Raw genomic sequence first — 18079 nt, forward strand, 5'->3', positions numbered from 1 at the left:
TGTTGCGTTCGAACACAGTCCCAAAAAGGCACTCAGAACAGCTTAGCCCGCCCACCAGAACGGAGCAGTCCTAGAACAGTAGGAACACAACTTGATAACTCTAGTCGAAAATCCAAAATTTTGAAAGTGCATTCGATTAGAATTTTTGTGCGCGCATTTTTGTGGGAATTTTCAACAAAACAGCCCAAAAAGATTTAAATTTTCTCCGATCTAATTTCGTTTGATTGCCGTCGCGCGTGAGCAGATATCAAAATTGGCCTAATTTAACAACCGCAACGAATATCTTGAAAACCATAAATATTTAGCCAGAGCTAAGATCAAACGAAATTTTCCTGGCCAATTACCAATTGGTAACGTGATAACGTTTTATGTGAGAAAGAAATTGTTACGAGACAAAAGAGAAACAAAATAAACGTGACTTATTTGCATTTGGTGGCATTTAACGCGTATTCGCAAACCGTGCGATTTACATTTTGTGGATAAATCAAGCTCAACGATATAACTGGTAGGTAAATGCACTTAAATGTTTTATTTATCTAATTTAATGAAATGTGTCGGTTTGTCCGGGTAATACTCCTCTTGATTTTCAATTTAGATTTTACACACTTAACTTTGAATTATTAAAGTCGCATAGAGCAGCGGAATATTTTCAAAGTAATCAAAAATGAAAACTTCAAAGGTCTTACTCTTATTTTAAAATGATTTTATTTAAGCAAGCTTTATTATTATCTTTATTATTGAATTGGGAAAATTAATTCTCAATTTAATTTTTAATTATTTTATTTTATGTACATTTTTTATCTATTTGTTTTGCATTTTCGTTAGAAATGCCTCAGGGCAAAACACACACAATTTATTTGTGGCTTGAGAGAGAGAGAAACGTGTCAAATTTAGAACAAGATAACCTGGCTTAATCAACATATTTTGTAGTTATTTATTTAGCCATGAAATTAACCGTCAGTCTGAATAATCTTAGAGCTTAAATATTAAATGCCAACACAGCTTCAATTTAATTAAATGTTTTGCAATTAATTATGCCTGTAGCAGTAATTTGTACAATTCGTTATTTGGAGCCAATTAAAGTTCCACCTACCTGGAGTCGAATGTGAAGCGATTTATAAAACGCTGAAAACTAAGTCAGAATGGTATTTGTTGCAGTCAAAATATAATTTAAAGTGTGCGCGACATTTTCATTTAAAATTGAAAAGCAACGCGAAAAGTGATTGTGATGAATTCTCAATGGGGAAACTCTCGTCGGTTAATTAGTTTTCCGTAATGGAGTTTTCACACTTTCACGCTGTCCTGCAGCGACTTGTCTCAAGTGTGCTGAGACAATAATTCAATGATGAGCGTTTTATTTTTCTTTTCCAAATTGTTGATTGTGTGTGAAAACAGGTTTCCCTGCCATTTTCAAAAAGAAAGGCAACGGTGACGTCACTGTAATGGGTCACGTATGTTGGGCCCATAAAATGTTCCTCTGAATCGTAACTGAAATTTTTGTGACTGTATTTCGATTTCAATTCCGTTAAATTTGTTAAGTATTCACAGTCGGCTGTGAATTTATATTGTGAAATGTTGTTAAACATGCAAATGGGTCATTTTCTAATCTAATATGTCCAGAAAGCGATTTTATAAGGGTTTACCTTACCTTTTATATACCCTTAAATCGCAGTCAAAGTAATTAATCGTTCAAACGTTACACTTTTTTTAGTAGGTATTTCACTAGTCCATCAGACCCTACTGGCTGTCTGAATCTTAAATGGCGACAAACATTTAAGTCAGTGAGCAAAAGACAAAACATGAATGCATTCATTCATCATTTGCTCACTCGTTTCTTTGTGCACCATGGATCAGCGGACACATCAAATTGTTCGCTCGTAAAAATCTTTTTATCGAGCAAAAAACTTTGCCCAACTTGGTATTTATTTGCATACATGTTAAATGCAAATAGACAACAAGACCTTAGCTTTATTGTCTGTCTTATATACATATATATATATATATTCATATATATTTGCAGCGGTTTTTTTAAATGGGCAGATAAAAGCGATGAGTTCGTAGGCAAAATCGCTGCAGGCAATCACGATTTCTTAGTGGGGCAGTCCCTTTATTTGCGCACAATTCACAGTGGTCCAAAGCCGTTTTTATTGCGTGGCCATATTTTGCCAAGTGCTGTTTAACACACCACGCACCCCAAACAGGAAAATATTTATTTGCTCAACTTCAAATGCAGCCATTCTCGATTTATGGCATTTTAACAATGTAATTTCATTTTAGGCTGGCAAAATTCGCAGAACGCAACTTCAATAGCTGAACTTTAACATATTTTAGGACCATTTTTAGCTGTTAGAGCGGTGGGAGAACGAAGAGTTGGCGGGACTCATTTTATGTTGTTAGAGTTGACACGTCAATGAATTTGGCCATATGCAACATGCTGTCAACATTTCAATATTCACAAATGCCACACAGATGACAGCTGCCCGAATCCTGCCACTTTTTACAGTTGCTTATGTATGTAAAAGGATGTGGGTGTGTCGAGAGCTTTCAAATAGTTAAACATCCAGAGACCTGCACTTAAGTCTTGTGCTGACAGCTCAGCTTAAATAGAGCTCAAATTGGAAGGTAAATAAAGTAGATGGGATAAGTACAACAAATATTACAATGAAGCCTAATGGCATATGTGGGATCAGCTATTGTTGCTTTGGTTCACTGTTAAGTTGATTCGACCATTTAACCTTAAGCGGAAAGACATTCAAAATATTTTTCTGTTGCAACATAAATTCAAATTTCAAATATTAAATAGCTTTTCAGAGGACATATTTGAAATATTCTCAATACTTTTAAATAATTTTATACAGTTTTAAATAGTTCCTTGGAGATAACCAGTTCTATTAGTTCGCAGTCCTTTTTAAATATGTATTATTTGATTATCATAAAAATATTCATCAATAACTGTTAAGTTAGTGTCAAAATGTATAAGAAATAATTTTAGTTGCCAAATAAATTTGAAATATTTAATAGCTTTTCAGTATATATTTGAAAAAATACTTTTTATATATTTTTACACATCTATGCTGCATATAATAAAGATAGATGAAATAGTTGTTTGAAGAGAGCCAACTCTATTAGTTTTCAGTCCTATTTAAATACGTATAAATTGATATTCTTAATTAAATATTACATACATAATTAATATTACTTACCATATTATTGAAGTGCAGTTAAATGTTTACTGAGGGGCTTTTTAGTGTCTTTACAAGTGACACCAAAAAGTATGCAATAGAAATTAAATATGAACTGTGTTGCGCATACGTCATGTTGTACATTCTGCTTACTCATGCTTATAACTGAAGCGAAAAAAAAAGAAAAACGTATCAGAATATGATAATAGCACAAAGAGCTACTTGAGGCTGTCGTATCGTTAATTTTCAATTAACATGGTAGACTATCTAAATCAAAATCAACCTATTCAAAATGCCTCCAGTTATTTATTTATAGCGAAGCAAGTGCAGAGTTCTTACCATTAAATTCGGCAATTTGAAATATGTCAGAGTTGTTAAGGAAACACCCACATTATTAAATATGTGAATGCTGGTAGCTTGTTGCACACAGGACGAGCAGCGTGTAAATTGTTTGGGTGTCAGTCAAATCTCTTATAAACGATGATGGAAGCTAATCAAAATAGTGAAAGGAAGTGGCTATGAATAAAGAAGAGGAGGCAAAACTGGGTAAGAGCAATGGCCAAAATCAATTTTCGTGCAGTGTACCATTTTGTGGGGTAAAGCAAACACATATACATATATATTTATATTTATATAATCACAACATCGAATGCAAAACTGTATTTGCATGGTTTTTTCGGTCTATTTATAGATATCTGGAGATTTTTTGGGGTTTATTCGCTTCCTGCTCTGGGGTTAAGCGGAGATTGTAAGCCAATCGAGAGTCGTCTGCTTTTTTTTGGGGTTTTTTGGTTGTAATTTACATAATCCAGCTGCCGCACAAATTATTCTAACATAATTTTGTTTAGCTGGCTGCGGCTTAACGATAACTCATTGTGTCAGTGTCTAGAATCTTTAGAGCTCCACGTGTCTCAACTCAGTCATGTTATGCTGGCATCTCTGGCATCCATTTATGTTATTTCCACACATTACGTTTATGTTCCGCTGCGGCTGTTGCAAAAGTCATTTGATGAAAGTCCATCGAGTTGCCGTTCCAACAAACTGCAGTGGCAAGTTCACCGTTAGAGGAGATTAGGGGAGGTCATGCATGTGCATAAGTCATAAATTGTATGTCCACATCAGCGATGTCAAAAGGTTGCATATTTCCCATTGACCGCCACGCAGAATTTTCCCATTTTCACACGACAGCCACGCGCAATATCAAAGCTAAAGTCCAGATACATTTCCTGTGTGTACTTTTACACATCAATTTATCTATTTTTTACAATAATAAATATTACTTGATGTTGATAACTTGGCATTTAATGATGCAGTAATCTGCTATGCAGTTGCTCAATGTCCGCAATTTATGCAAGAGAAATTATATTTGTAGCAAGGAGCTGAACTTGTGTGTTAAAGATGTGGAAATTGAAATACAAAGTGTATGCTATAAATCTAGTCAAGTATTTTTATATATTGTGCCGTTTCAGTTTTCATTTAATTTGACACAAAACATGTGCAGTCTAATTGAGCAACTGCAATTTATAAATTATTTAAAAACAAAAAACATTTATTGACACACACTATTAAATAAAAAGTTAACTTAAAAAAACATACTTTCCTAATTATTAGAAATAATATTATTTTAAACTCACTATTATGCTAAGCACTATTTAAAGACCAGTTGGGAAAACATTTATTTATTATGTTTTCTTAATTTTGAATAAAAGAAACAAAATAAATGAAGTTTACAGTAGGCTCACATCAGGGTATTTTCAGAATGCAATTATCCAAAATACTGAAATTCAATTGCTCTTTCGCTTTATGCAACGTGCAGTGATTCGCTGTAGTGTTAATCGGTCCATTCATGCATCCGTTGATATTTCATGCAATTATTATTGTTAACAAGTTTATTCTCTTTTTTAAATGCTTGTGCAATTGCAGAATGATGAAAGCCACAGCGTGGTTTTGCCCGGTGTTATTGACTTTACTCAGCGCCACAAGGCTCGTGTGTACCGCACAGCGTGGTGCGGCAGCAACAACGGGCGGAGCAGAAGGCGGAGGCGCCGCAGCAGCAGCAGCAGTAGCAGCAGCAGCAGCAGCATTGGCAGCTGGCAGCGCTGGGTATGCCAACGGATATCCTCTGGACTATCTGGATGCACAGACCATACAGGTGCGTACTCTTTGCCCCTCTCCCTTTTAGTTTTGCGGTTTTCAGCTGCTGTCAGTCAATTTTGTGACTGGCTTTTGAGGCCCATATTTCATTGGTTTTTTTTTTATTATTATGACCTGCAAAAGGAATTAATGCGTCCCTTGATGTTGCTATCAAAATATTTGCATGCATTTCAAAAATGAAAAATTTACTTGATCCCTGTAAAAACATTTGAATAAAATAAAACAATTTGTTTGCATGACATAAAATATGTATTACCAATTTTTTCTTGGTGTTTCGCTCTAACAAATTTGGAACTTTGATGTCCTATAATCAGATCCATTTCCTTTCGCATTATTTGCACCCATAAGGGCTAAGAACCTAAATAAATTATCAATCACAATTTTTAATATATTAAAAAGGTAGTCCGTTTGCACAGATTTACGCATTCGATAACAATCCACAGTCCATACATATTACTACATCAATGATACTGTGTTAAAAGGAGTAAAAACCGCTTTTTCAATATATTCTTAAGTACATAATTCCGGCTAGTTATCGGTAGCTCTGTGCTTATCGCAAACATCAATATGACAGAACAACATCGTGTTTCCTGGAAAAATGTTCTTATCATCATCTTTATCAAATCCATTTGAAATAGGATTTTCATTTTGAAAGAGACGGAATAAAGCTATCGCATAATACATAAATACTCGGAACTATCTTATCAGCAAGCTTTGAAGCGTGACTAAAGACCAACTATTAAGTTTAGCACATCAGAATTATTTGCTCGTATTATGACAAATTATTTGATAAATTCGCCCTTTTAAACTCAAAACAAATGGAACATTATTTAAATGATTTATCTTTGCTTCATTAGACCATAAGAATTGTAAACAAAATTAAACAAAAACATATATTACGTTGTTTATTTACCTTTTAGAAAAAGACAAATAAGAATTGTAGCTTTGTTATTTCATAGCGCAAATAAATCGCTTTTCTAAGTTGACAACAAAAGTTCAAGTTTTCACGCTGTTTAATTTTCACAAAGTGTGAGTTCCACTCTGACAACAATAGAACTAAATATGCGTTCTATACAGCTTAGTTGATAACTTTACAAAGGACCAACTTTTGAGGTTTTGCTGATGTCACTCACACATCCTTAAAAACACCTTCAATTGTGGTCTTTATTTTCCTATTTTAACAGCAGTTTGCTTTCTGCATTACGAATACTTCATTCATCCAGTTTAGCATTTAAGGCAATCAGAACTATTTAGGGCTTGGGCTAAAAGTTTTATAGTGCGCGAATTTCAAAATGGAAACTTATGAGGCAAGTTTGCTAAAGCAATTTATAACAATATAAGATGGAAACTATCAAGGTTACTCTGCATTCCAATCAAACTCTAAGCTAAACTAACTAAATTTAACTTGACTCTAGTATATCTAATCTTATCGAAATATACTTTTAACTTAAATTAATGCACCGAAATAAATAAATAAATATTACAAATAATATATAGAATTATTTATGATTTACATCTAAATTAATGATTGTCGAAACTTTGTAATAACAATTTTGCAATAAATGCTTATTAGGACTGTCTACAAAATATATATTTCTTATTTTTTTTTAGTCAAGTTTATTAAAAAATGGCATAAAATCGCATTTGTCACGGATGCTTCATTAGGTAAAAACATTGTAATTGAAAACGAGTGTTGTAGTTGAAGTCGCATAATAAATTTATTGATTAAACAATGCATTGACCTGTAGACAGTATGGAGCTTTGATTTTAGCCATTATCGCTAGGGTCCTCAGCCTAATCACCTCCATCTTCCTGATTATCAGGATTTTCTGGGTCTTCAGTGTTATCATTGTCGCCGGCATCGCTGCCACCAGGTGGGCCACGTGGGGGGCCACGTGGTGGGCCACGTGGTGGTCCACGTGGTGGTTTGGGTGGACCAGGTGGTCCCTGAACGTCAGGTGGTCCCTGATCGCGTGGTGTTCCTACACCGCTAGATGCTCCTTGACTGCCAGGTGGTCCTTGACCGCCAGGTGGTCCTTGACCGCCAGGTGGTCCTTGACCGCCAGGTGGTCCTTGACCGCCAGGTGGTCCTTGACCGCCGCCACCCGGACCGCGCTGTGCCACAACGGCAACTAACAAGACTGCGAATACAACAAGAGTTACAGCTCTCATGATTAGTTTTTAAGTGAATTTACTAGCCGATCTCGATCTTATATAGGTCAATTACAGTTACAATTACAATTATGCGCCAAATATTTGCACAGTTGTAATTTATAAATTGATTAAAACACTTCGATGCAATTTTGTTATGCAAAATTATAGACATTAAGCAAATAGTTCTGTCAATTCTGTCAACAGGTGATGCAATCTAATCGATTACGCAGAAAGTTTTCCACTGCCATAGCCAAAAAAAATAATCATTCCAATCTGAAGTGACTCATAGCATAATTGAATACCATGTTTGCTTTTTTTATATGTTAAGAGATAAGAACGGGAGACCTTGTAGGATGTGTCGGAACTGACGATTATAATTGCTCAGAGATTAAAATTCTGAATAGCAACCAGAAATCAGTAAATAATATGTTTATTGTTAGAGCTGCTTAGAAAAACACTTATCAATCTCAAGTGCTTTATTCATTCGTGCTGATAAGGTATGTTCACATAATAAATTACGTTTGTGACTTATTTCCCATCTCTATATAAACACGCAGTAATCCAGTAAAACAGTTTGAACAATAATTGGTTTGTCTATCGTATAATTAAAATAAAATCTAATAAGTATGACAGCACTTGTGACTAAAGCCATAAAAAACAATCACTACACTCTAATTTTTGTTTGTTGGGAACTAATATTGAAATTCTTTAAACTTCTTACAGCTTTATTGCTTTGCTTTATTGCTTTGCTTTATGGGAGAGCTTAGATGGTCGCCGAACCGCTACCTTCGCCGGAACTTTCTGTGGTCGATTCCTCGGGTTCTTCGGTTGTTTCGGCAGGTTCATCGGTTGCATTTGTGGTTTCACCTTCGCCAGAGCCCTCGGTGGTTGAATCTTCCGGTTCTTGGGTGGTAGTTTCTTCAGGAGCCTCAGTTGTTTCCTCTTTAGCTTCAGTCGTCTCGTCTGGAACTTCGGTACTTTCTTCAGGAGCCTCAGTGGTTTCCTCTGGAGCTTCAGTCGTCTCTTCCGGAACATCGGTTGTTTCTTCAGGAGCCTCAGTTGTTTCCTCTGGAGCTTCAGTCGTCTCGTCTGGAACTTCGGTACTTTCTTCAGGAGCCTCAGTGGTTTTCTCTGGAGCTTCAGTCGTTTCTTCTGGAACTTCGGTTGTTTCTTCAGGAGCCTCAGTGGTTTCCTCTGGAGTTTCAGTCGTCTCTTCTGGAACATCGGTTGTTTCTTCGGGAGCGTCGGTAGGCTTTCCCGGTGCTTCGGGAGTAGATTCTGCAGGAGCTTCAGTTGATTCCACTGGAGCCGCAGTTGTAATTTCTGGTGCCGTTGGTTCACCATCCATTCCGTTTTTGTGTTCATTGTGATGTTTCTCGAGATGGTGTCTGTACCAGCCGTTTGGAATTCTGTGCCAGTTGCCAAAGTTACCCTGCCATCTGTCTCCGTTTCGATACCAGTGACCAAGCTCAAAACCATGACCCCAGCCACCATTAAGATAGCCGTTCGGTCTGGCAGCGACTATGGCGCAAAGAAGGGCGAGTCCTGCTATTGTTAGGACCTTCATTTCGTAATTCTCGATGTATACTACTCGGCACTGCCGCCAGAACCGTCTTTTATACGAAACTGAAACTGGTGGTCGTAGGTCTCGACACTTACCATTGATATTCAGACATTCTGGCAAATACCTATACTATTATCTAATCGCTGACTGATAAGGGAAAAGTGAAATTTCATTGTACACTAGTTTGTCATACGTCAGACAGCTGTGTAGATTTTGCGTGATTTGTTAAGATTTCGATTTAAAATTTGAATTTTTTATTTTTTTTTGTCTAATTTTAAAAATAGTTTTATCAATCTCAAGAGCGAATACTTTATTCGCATACACTTAATGTCCGCTAGATTAAGATTTCTGCTCCGTTTATTTTCTATAAAAAACTTGAAGGTGAAGGTTTAGCACAGCAATCAATATCGCAGATGTATAACCTTCGGTTATTTTCCATATTTTAATTCGCATTCATTATCGCAACTGAGTTGGCAGGGAGTCAATAATCGACACTGAATCAGCAATCGCACAACTTTAAATTAACTGCAAATATCAATTTGATTACTGGGGGTGTTAAAATTTACTCAGGCTTATCACATTGTAGTTAGTTTTGCGTAAAAGGAAACTTAAGGTATGTAGATTTGATAACACGTGACAAGCACGTGAATTAAAATAATTATCAATTATATTTACTCATTTATCGAAACCATTTGAGCTGTCTGGGTTTTCTTGTTTGTTTGTAATAATTATACATAATTACTCATTTTTTTAACGAGGCACAAATATTTTCCTGAAAGTTTTACAAATTACTTTCAATTACTTAATCGATATTTTTCTTCGAATCAACTTTGACTGAAAATTTTTTATTGCATTTCTAATATTGCTATTCCGGAAACGCTTTGCTTTCCTTTTCTCTCATTAGTCACTCAAATCACATAGAATTTTTTGATGTTATCTATTTCGAGTTGTTTGCACATTTAGTTATCTGAAAGCTACTTGAAAATTATTGTAAATATTTAATTATGTACGCGTTAGCTGATAGCAGCTCGACAACAGAGCATATGTACCTCATAATCATCTTTTTAATTGAGAAAATAAAAGTTAAGTAGTTCCCAAGAAATGTTTATCGCGACAAATATTTTAACATGTCAATAATAATTTCAATCTCATTTGAAAAAGTGAGCTTGAATAATTCAATTGGCAATTCCCTGCATCGGGAAACTAATAGCTTAAAAGTGTTCTCCTCTCGTTTTTTATTTTAAAAAAGTATTTGTATGTAATTGCAAAAATGCTTAAATAATTCGCTTTGCTAAAGCTTAATAAAACTGGTTCAAGCCAAATGTAATTTACTAATTTTCATGTTAAAAATTGTGAATCATACTTAACAAACTTTAAATAAACTTTATAGATTTTCCTAGCTCACCTGTCTTAAAATTTCAAGAAATTGGCTATTCATGCAACTATTGCTTCCGCAAAACTTATTAACCAACTCAAACACTTTCAAGCCGAGTAACTTTTTGTAATAAGAATTCACAAACATTTATTATGCTGTTTATACAGAAGTTTAAAATGATTGCATAACAAGTGTTTTTTCCATCTTTCTCTCTTTCTTTTCAGGATGAGTATTCTTTGGTAAAGCGGAATAAGCCCTCGTTGTCCATTGTCAATCCGCTGGATGTGCTGCGCCAGCGGCTGCTTCTGGAAATTGCGCGCAGGCAAATGAAGGAAAACACGCGGCAGGTGAGTGAGTGGTGCAGTTGGTGGGGGTGGGGTGAGTGAGGTGGTGCTTTGCTCACCAACGCACTGCATACTTTGGTATTTTTAATAAGCGCAAATGTGCAAAGAAAAACTTTTCTACACAATTCTTTTTTTTTATTATTGTTTTCTTATTCAACTTGCTAGATAAACAAAAGAAAAAACCAAAACAAAGTACAAATTGTTTCGCTGACATTTAAAATTGAAAGAGCGATTTGATGTAAATGGAAAACTGTAGCAGCTAATCAAAACTAAAGCTGCAAATAAAGAAAATAGCTTTAAACTATTCCATAAGTTGTGCTCCGTTTTGCGTAAGCGTATTCCATTTTCTACACTCCACAGTAGCAGCTAAGCGGACAATAAATTGTCCACAAATATCCGTCCGAAGTCGGCCCAGTGACAAGGTCATGCCTCTTTTGTTGTTGGCCATTTGTCAAGCAATGGTCTAAAAGCGCTTCTTATCGCTGTGTGTTGACGAGCCCGCATTCAAGCCATGCTCACATAGCACACAGGTGACAAAGAAAGCTTCTAAAAGCAAGAATATGTTCAACTTTAATATACCCTGCAGCCGCCTCTTAGATTTAAATTAGATATTTAATAGACATTATGGAATATTGACTTCAATTATAATATTGACTACATATATACAAAAAAGGAGAATTAAATGATTATAAATTTGGATGTTGGGAATTATAAAAAATGTTTATTGTAAAACTCAATGCTTTGTTGATTTTTTGGAAAGCATGTCAGTTTAGTTCATTTTACAAAAACTTATTTGAAGTAAGTTGAAAACACCCTTCTTATCCATGTATTTGTGTACAGGGTATAATAAAGGATTCAAGGGCTTTGGGTTGGTGACAGCCAACCAAAGGCTTAGAGCATCTTATGAGCGCAAAGAGGAAATCAACGCATCGTATGCGTAATACAAATATTTCGACTTGACAACAAAGCAAAATTTATTTGGCTACCAAAATGTTGTTGCACCCCCCGGCGCCACGTTAAAGAAAATGTGGAAGGAAAATCAAACGATTTAATGGCAGAAATTCAAACGATTTGGCCCTTGGGTGCCTCTCGAGTAACGATCTCACACTGGGCCCAGAGAGAAGCGGGGTATATGCCAAATTGTACGCTCCATTTACACATGTCGTATTCAGATGTATTGATTTGTTCAAAGGGATACGATAAGTTGCTGCATGAATGCGAATTCACAGACGTAAAACTTGCGAGTGAACTCTTGACTGCATTCGAATAATTGAGTATGAGTACAGCGAAAGCTGAATACTCAGAAGATTCGCACTTGAATCACAACTGCGATTAAAAATATTATATAAAAATATAAATTTTTATAAATATTATTATTTGAAGCAGACAGACTGCAAGGTCGTGGAGTCCTCTGGCTTAGCTCAAGTGAAATCTTTTCGTTCAAGGGTTGTGCTGTCCTCCTTTGGTGGCGCTGTATTATTGAAGTGGGTGACGATGTCCATGAGGAGTAGATACCCACGATGGGGGACGCTGCTCATGATCGTGTGTGGGATGCTGTGCATGAGGTGGTCGCTTGCCTGAGCGATTTGTTGGCAGATGCACAATTAGTAGCAAATATATATGTTTAACAAATTAAAACATTCATCTCACTCGACTCTTGCAATGGCTTTTTCTGCAAAACAACTACTCGATTACCCTATCTTTCTGCCATCAGCGCCACCAGCACCACCAGCATTTCAATTGATATTTTTTTATATTTTAGTTTTTCGTACTTATCTGTTTAAATTGACAGACAATTGGGAGTTTTTATGAGTCGGCGTTAATTGGGGTCATATTTTCTACATACAATAAATATAATTTTTTTTCGCGTGCGAAACTTGTTGGTTTTATCTTATCTCTTTAAGTACATAGCTCAATTTTGCAGGGAATACCGATAATGGTGAATAACTATTTTATCAACCAACATTTTTAAGCCGTTGCTCAAGTAGTTAAACGTAGTGTAGTAAAAGTTTGAAGTAGAAGGGAAGAAAGTATTCCCATTTCTAAATATACTCAGTTTGCTGATAAACCTTATAATTGTCATTGCAATGTGTTTAGCTATGTGTTGTTAAGATATATTAAGCGACTGAATAATTTTTAAAGCTTTTATAGAACATTTAAATACAAAGAAAATATCTCAAAGCTTTAACATTTAACTCATTACTATAGCAAACCTCAGGGGGCTTCAAATGAATGCAATCTGAAGCATAGTTTCAGGAGAAATTTTTTGGACACATAAGCCAAATGGGAACCACCACACTTTAAACAGACGTATGTAGCATAAGAATTAATATTAAGCACACTTATTTGCTAGAGGAAATAACTTTCCAGAATGTCAACTCTAAGCTAACTGCAAGTTAAAAATGCAATTAAAATTTGTTGAGTTTGAGAATAAATTAAATTTGTAGATGTGCAAGTGAAATGTGTGCTTAGAGGGCTGAGGGGAATCGCTTTGGGTGTAGTTGTGCTGTGTGAAGTGTTCACATTGCGAATTACTGTGAGTGTTTTTTCCAATCAGTCATTTTCCCTCTTTGCTTTTTATTCCCGGTCTTAAACAGGTTGAATTGAATCGAGCCATACTGAAGAACGTGGGCAAACGTGTATTTTTGGAGCCGGCAACTTGGGGAAATACTCACTACCAGCAGCACCAGCAGCAACTGGAGCGACAGCAGGAGGCATGGCGGGAGCAACTGCGTCGCGAACAGCTGCAGCAGCAGCATTTCCCAAGTCAACTGTGGAGATTTGGCTGGCCCCAGTCCACCACCGGCACCAGCACCGGCACCAGCTCCGTCTCCGGCTCCGGCTCCGGCTCAGGCACACCCTCGGCCTCGTCTCACATTTTTGATTTTCTGCAGCAACCTGCAACACGACCAAGACAGCAAACGGCCGCACAGCAGCTGCTCGACGATACCAACAAATCCCTAAACACCCTCGGCACCCTCGGACTGGGAGTGGCTAAACATCCCCAGCAGCAGCAACAGCAGCCGGAGCAGACAAACGGAAATGAAATTGCAAACGAAACAAATCATGAAAACGGCCATCGCAAATCGTTGCCAGTTGGCAAAAGCGCAACTGGTGTTGTAAACGACGAAGACGCTGATCCTGACGAGGAACAGGACCAAGACGATTTGCTGGATGACCTTAACTTGAACTGGGGCAACGAGCAGTCGGATGACTTGGAAAGCGTACCGGAAGCGGCCAATGCAAACGGGCAACTGCCTTGGCATCTCATCTATCGCGTGCACAAGAATCCGCACTATGCTAATTAAGTGACAGTCGCGAAGAATACAGATACAGATACACATACACTCACACAGACACATACACAAACAGACAGACACACAGACAGCTTTAGTGTTTAAAATAGACGTTAGTAGTTGCTAAATTGACGGTTCCTAAATGGCTGGCTTTAAGACAGGCATATTGTGTGTGCAACCCTCCGATGAACAAAACGAACTCCTCCCCACCAACATCTAACGCGACCCGTTGCTTGAATATACTCAATGCTGACACTCACACTCGCGCACTCACTATTTGAATTTCGTATTCGCATTCGTATTCGTATTTGTATTTGTATTTGTAACTAAGTGAATGGTCTATGTAACAATTCATGCTACCTCTTTCTCAGATGCTCTCGAATATTAAACACGAAACGAACGTTCCCTTAACTCCGCCGGGTCCTTGTATCCGGCCCTAAGTACTACGTAATTATACTCGACAAATTGTATTTATTGACTAGCAAAAAGTTTAACAAAAATATACAAAAAATATACAAAAAAATACATTAAAAAATAATATATATATACATATATATTTATATACATCAGTGTATATGAATTTGTTTAATAGCATAATTGACGTTGATTGATAAAAGATACGAAAAGTAGATGAGTAGATCTTAAATGCATACCTCTATATATATAATATACTGTATGTGTGCATGTGCTTGTGTTTTTAATCTATTCACTCAGCTCCTTAGTTTAACATTCAATTATATATAATTTTCATCTTTACTCTTATTTTTCTTAAAATTTTCTTAATAAGTATTCTCCGAATTGAAAACATAGAAAATGATCCGCGGGCGGAATTCGTTTGTTAATTTATATTAAATTATCATAAATAATTTATATTGATAAGCAATTAAAAAAAAAACGGAAAGTATATATTTATATATATATGATTTTAATTGTTTTTATCAAGTCACAACGATTCGTATAATTTTTACATGCTCAAATTAAAATAGATTAATTTCTAAAAATCTTTTAAGATTTATACTACATCAAACAATAGATGAAACTCCTGTGGGCCAGTTTCTTAGTTCATCTCTGATAAATTAAGAAATCAGGTCCAACTGAAAGAAAGTTTTATTTTTAGCTAACATATGAAAGTTGTAAGAAAGATAGGAAACATGTTAAAGAGACACAAAATGGTTGAAAATCATATAAATACGACTAACGATTTTAACGTAGATGAGCTACTTAATCCTAACCTAAATTACATAACTATTTATGCATGGGCTAAACTCAATTAATCTAACTACTTACATATGTATACAAATATTGCAAACTTATATATACAAATGATGTGTTGACAATGGATCGAGAGGATTATACACATACACAAATATACTCACTCACACAAACACTTATGTAAATTATTGAATTTTATGCAAAAAAACGAAACAAGATGAAGCAAAAGTAATTTTCTATATGTAAATAAACAATTTTCTCATAAATAAAGCTGAATAAATGGAATTATAAAAAGCAAATAATTGAAATTCAAATTATATATATATATATATGTATATATATATATATATATATATATATATATATGTGTATATATATATATATATATATATATGTGTATATATATATGTATATATATATATATATATATTACATGGATTATCCTCGTATATGTATTTATTTTAATGAAACCAATGAATAAAAATCAAAATTATTGATATGGCATTCAATTCAAAAGCGCTTGATTTTTAATGTTTTTTGGGATGGAGCTTTTAATTTTTGATTTTTAGATCATTTTTAATTTTGAAGAATACAGGAATCTTGGCGGAATAAGCGATGAATATCAGAAAATTATATAGTTTAGATTTTACAGTAAATCTGTAAACTTTCAAATAGAATGAAAGTTTTATAACAATTCTTCCGATTAAATTTCTATTATTAACAAATTCTTTTCTATTTGTTAACCGTTCATTTGTATGTAATGGAATGTTTAAATGAGCTTTTAATACTTACATCGTAGTTTGCTGAAATTTAAAAACTGTTAACTCGTTCTTCAATGATGTCCAGTTATACTCATAGGCGAAAGCCAATTAAAATGCAGTTCAATTATCTAGATACTACAAAAAAACGAAACCTTTATTTCAGTTGACAAGTGCACTTGAAGTGTCTGTAAATTGTGCCCAAATCACTTAAACGTAATTCTAGACATGGGCCAACAGCTAATTAGGGTGTACGATGAATGTTCCCTTGTGGCCAACGCCTCTTAAATAACTCGAGGGCATAATTAATAAACTTGTCTCTCTGACGCAGTACACGAGACGCTTAACAGACAGCAGCAGACCTATGACATAAGAGGGCCTATGGAATAGAAGGAATAGGACGCCCCATAAACGATAATTATCGCAGCACCATTACGAGAACAAAGCACGTACAAAAGTTGACAGCACAGCAAACAATGACATTGCCAAAGGGACGCGGTGCGGGGGAGTGCTGTTGTTGTGCTTATTATTATTGTTGTTGTTTGTTTCGTTTTGGTTTGCAATGTGTGCCGCACTCATTTGATGTCACAGAGCAGCGCAACGCCGCGCAGTGTCCAGTGCTTGGGATTGAAGTCGGTCTCGAAATCAATGGAGCCGACATACTTGAGGTCGGTGCGCTGCGGCTTTCGATAAATTGGGCACTCGTACAGCTTTGGATCCTTGCCCGCGGTCGTGTTAATGGCATAAATATATATGACCGGCATTTGTTCATATAGCACCTTCATCCTTGACTCAATCAGCTTGCCGCTGCGTCGATCCAGCGAAGCGCCTGCAAGGCAATAAATTTAAAGCCGAGTTAGAATAAGTTGAGTTCATAAAGTTGTTTAGCCAATGCCCGGGGAATACGTGTAATTGCCCACGCATGTTTCTGCGACCCAAAAAATCTTTATTAGCGCACAGCTTAGGGCCATTTTGTCGTGTTTTAATAGACTGACGCAAAGCCAGCCGGAGCCCTCACACCAAAACAGGTGGACACCTGTCAAGGCAAGTTTTAATGGACAGCAGCAGAACTTATGTAACTGCTAACTTGTGTCTCTATAAAGGTACTTTAAATGTACCACTCAGCGTATGTGTAATTTTATTTGCAGTAACTACAATTTGGCAATAGGGAACACGTTTTTGACGCTTCAGTTGGATTTGTGTATGCTAAGCCAACTTTTAATGCACTCGCTCTCTATTGTCATATTCCATTTTGGCAGTTTGCGTCACGAAATAACAGTTAGAGAACTGCTAGATGGACGGCCACGCTTCAATTCAATTCCGCAACATAACAACAAAGTGTTTTTGGATATTTCATAAATTGATCTATTGAAAACACTGAATTGTTATTTTGGATTGGATTGCAAAAGCTGATGGCTTGAAGTACGTTGAAAAAAAGTTATGATTTAGAGTGCTTCAATCCAATAGAGACTCTTGAATAGAGGGTGAGTTTGCTAAAGCGATTCACTTGTTTAAAAGCAATAACAAAGCACAATGCAAAATAAAAATTAAAAAAAAAAGTGTTATAAAATTTCGAGTGAAAAAATTGTAGAATTAAAACAAAATCAAATTGCACAACATTTTACAAAATATTCTGAAAAGGTTAACCATGTGACAAATATGCAGACGGGATCTGCATGTTGAGCTACCCATTGTTGAATGCTACAAGTTTTGGGTCAGTCAGCTCCCGTTCTGCTAATCAGAATCAGAAGCTAACCACAACAAAGCTAAAGTGGGAACAGTGGGCAAAAGTGACGCAAATTATGCCTTTAACATTAATATTATCACACACGGGGCGAAGCCAGGCATAAAACGAAAAACCGCACAAACAAGTCGGGACCAATTTGCAGGGTCAACAAAAGGCCATGAACTTTGGAAGAAGAGTAAGGAAAAGATGTCATTGTATAGCAAACGAAAATATAAATACGTTATATACAAATACATGTGAGATATTCAATGCGAATAGCAAAAAAAAAGACAAAAACAATATCAGAATATAAG

At 35.8% G+C, this 18079-nt stretch overlaps 4 protein-coding genes across 4 annotated transcripts in view; 1 reads left to right on the forward strand and 3 right to left on the reverse strand.

Annotated features, from left to right (window-relative positions):
• Positions 1–14575, forward strand: LOC6563003. The gene is made up of 4 exons (XM_001990342.3): positions 1–505; positions 5106–5334; positions 10654–10776; positions 13371–14575. Exons 2-4 carry the CDS (start codon positions 5107–5109, stop codon positions 14079–14081), a joined length of 1062 nt encoding a protein of 353 aa, XP_001990378.1. The 5' UTR covers positions 1–505; position 5106; the 3' UTR covers positions 14082–14575.
• On the reverse strand, positions 7036–7516 carry LOC116805435 (EMI domain-containing protein 1-like). The gene is made up of 2 exons (XM_032737327.1): positions 7427–7516; positions 7036–7390 (listed from the first exon to the last, which is right to left on the reverse strand). The coding sequence occupies exons 1-2, from the start codon at positions 7506–7508 to the stop codon at positions 7131–7133; spliced, it is 342 nt and encodes a 113-aa protein (XP_032593218.1). The 5' UTR covers positions 7509–7516; the 3' UTR covers positions 7036–7130.
• LOC6563004 (zonadhesin) lies at positions 8076–9076 on the reverse strand. The gene has a single exon (XM_032737326.1). The coding sequence runs from the start codon at positions 9055–9057 to the stop codon at positions 8254–8256; it is 804 nt and encodes a 267-aa protein (XP_032593217.1). The 5' UTR covers positions 9058–9076; the 3' UTR covers positions 8076–8253.
• A 1619-nt stretch (positions 14576–16194) lies between the features above and the next one.
• LOC6564254 (dynein axonemal heavy chain 5) overlaps positions 16195–18079 on the reverse strand; it is a 32560-nt gene continuing 30675 nt past the window's right edge. Inside the window, exon 39 of the mRNA XM_032737467.2 lies at positions 16195–16868. Coding sequence (XP_032593358.1) covers positions 16615–16868 — 254 coding nt within the window. The 3' untranslated portion in view covers positions 16195–16614. The remainder of the gene's footprint in view (positions 16869–18079) is intronic.

This window comes from Drosophila grimshawi, unplaced genomic scaffold, assembly GCF_018153295.1.
Source record: "Drosophila grimshawi isolate 15287-2541.00 unplaced genomic scaffold, ASM1815329v1 contig_311, whole genome shotgun sequence".
NCBI classification, from domain to species: domain Eukaryota; kingdom Metazoa; phylum Arthropoda; class Insecta; order Diptera; family Drosophilidae; genus Drosophila; species Drosophila grimshawi.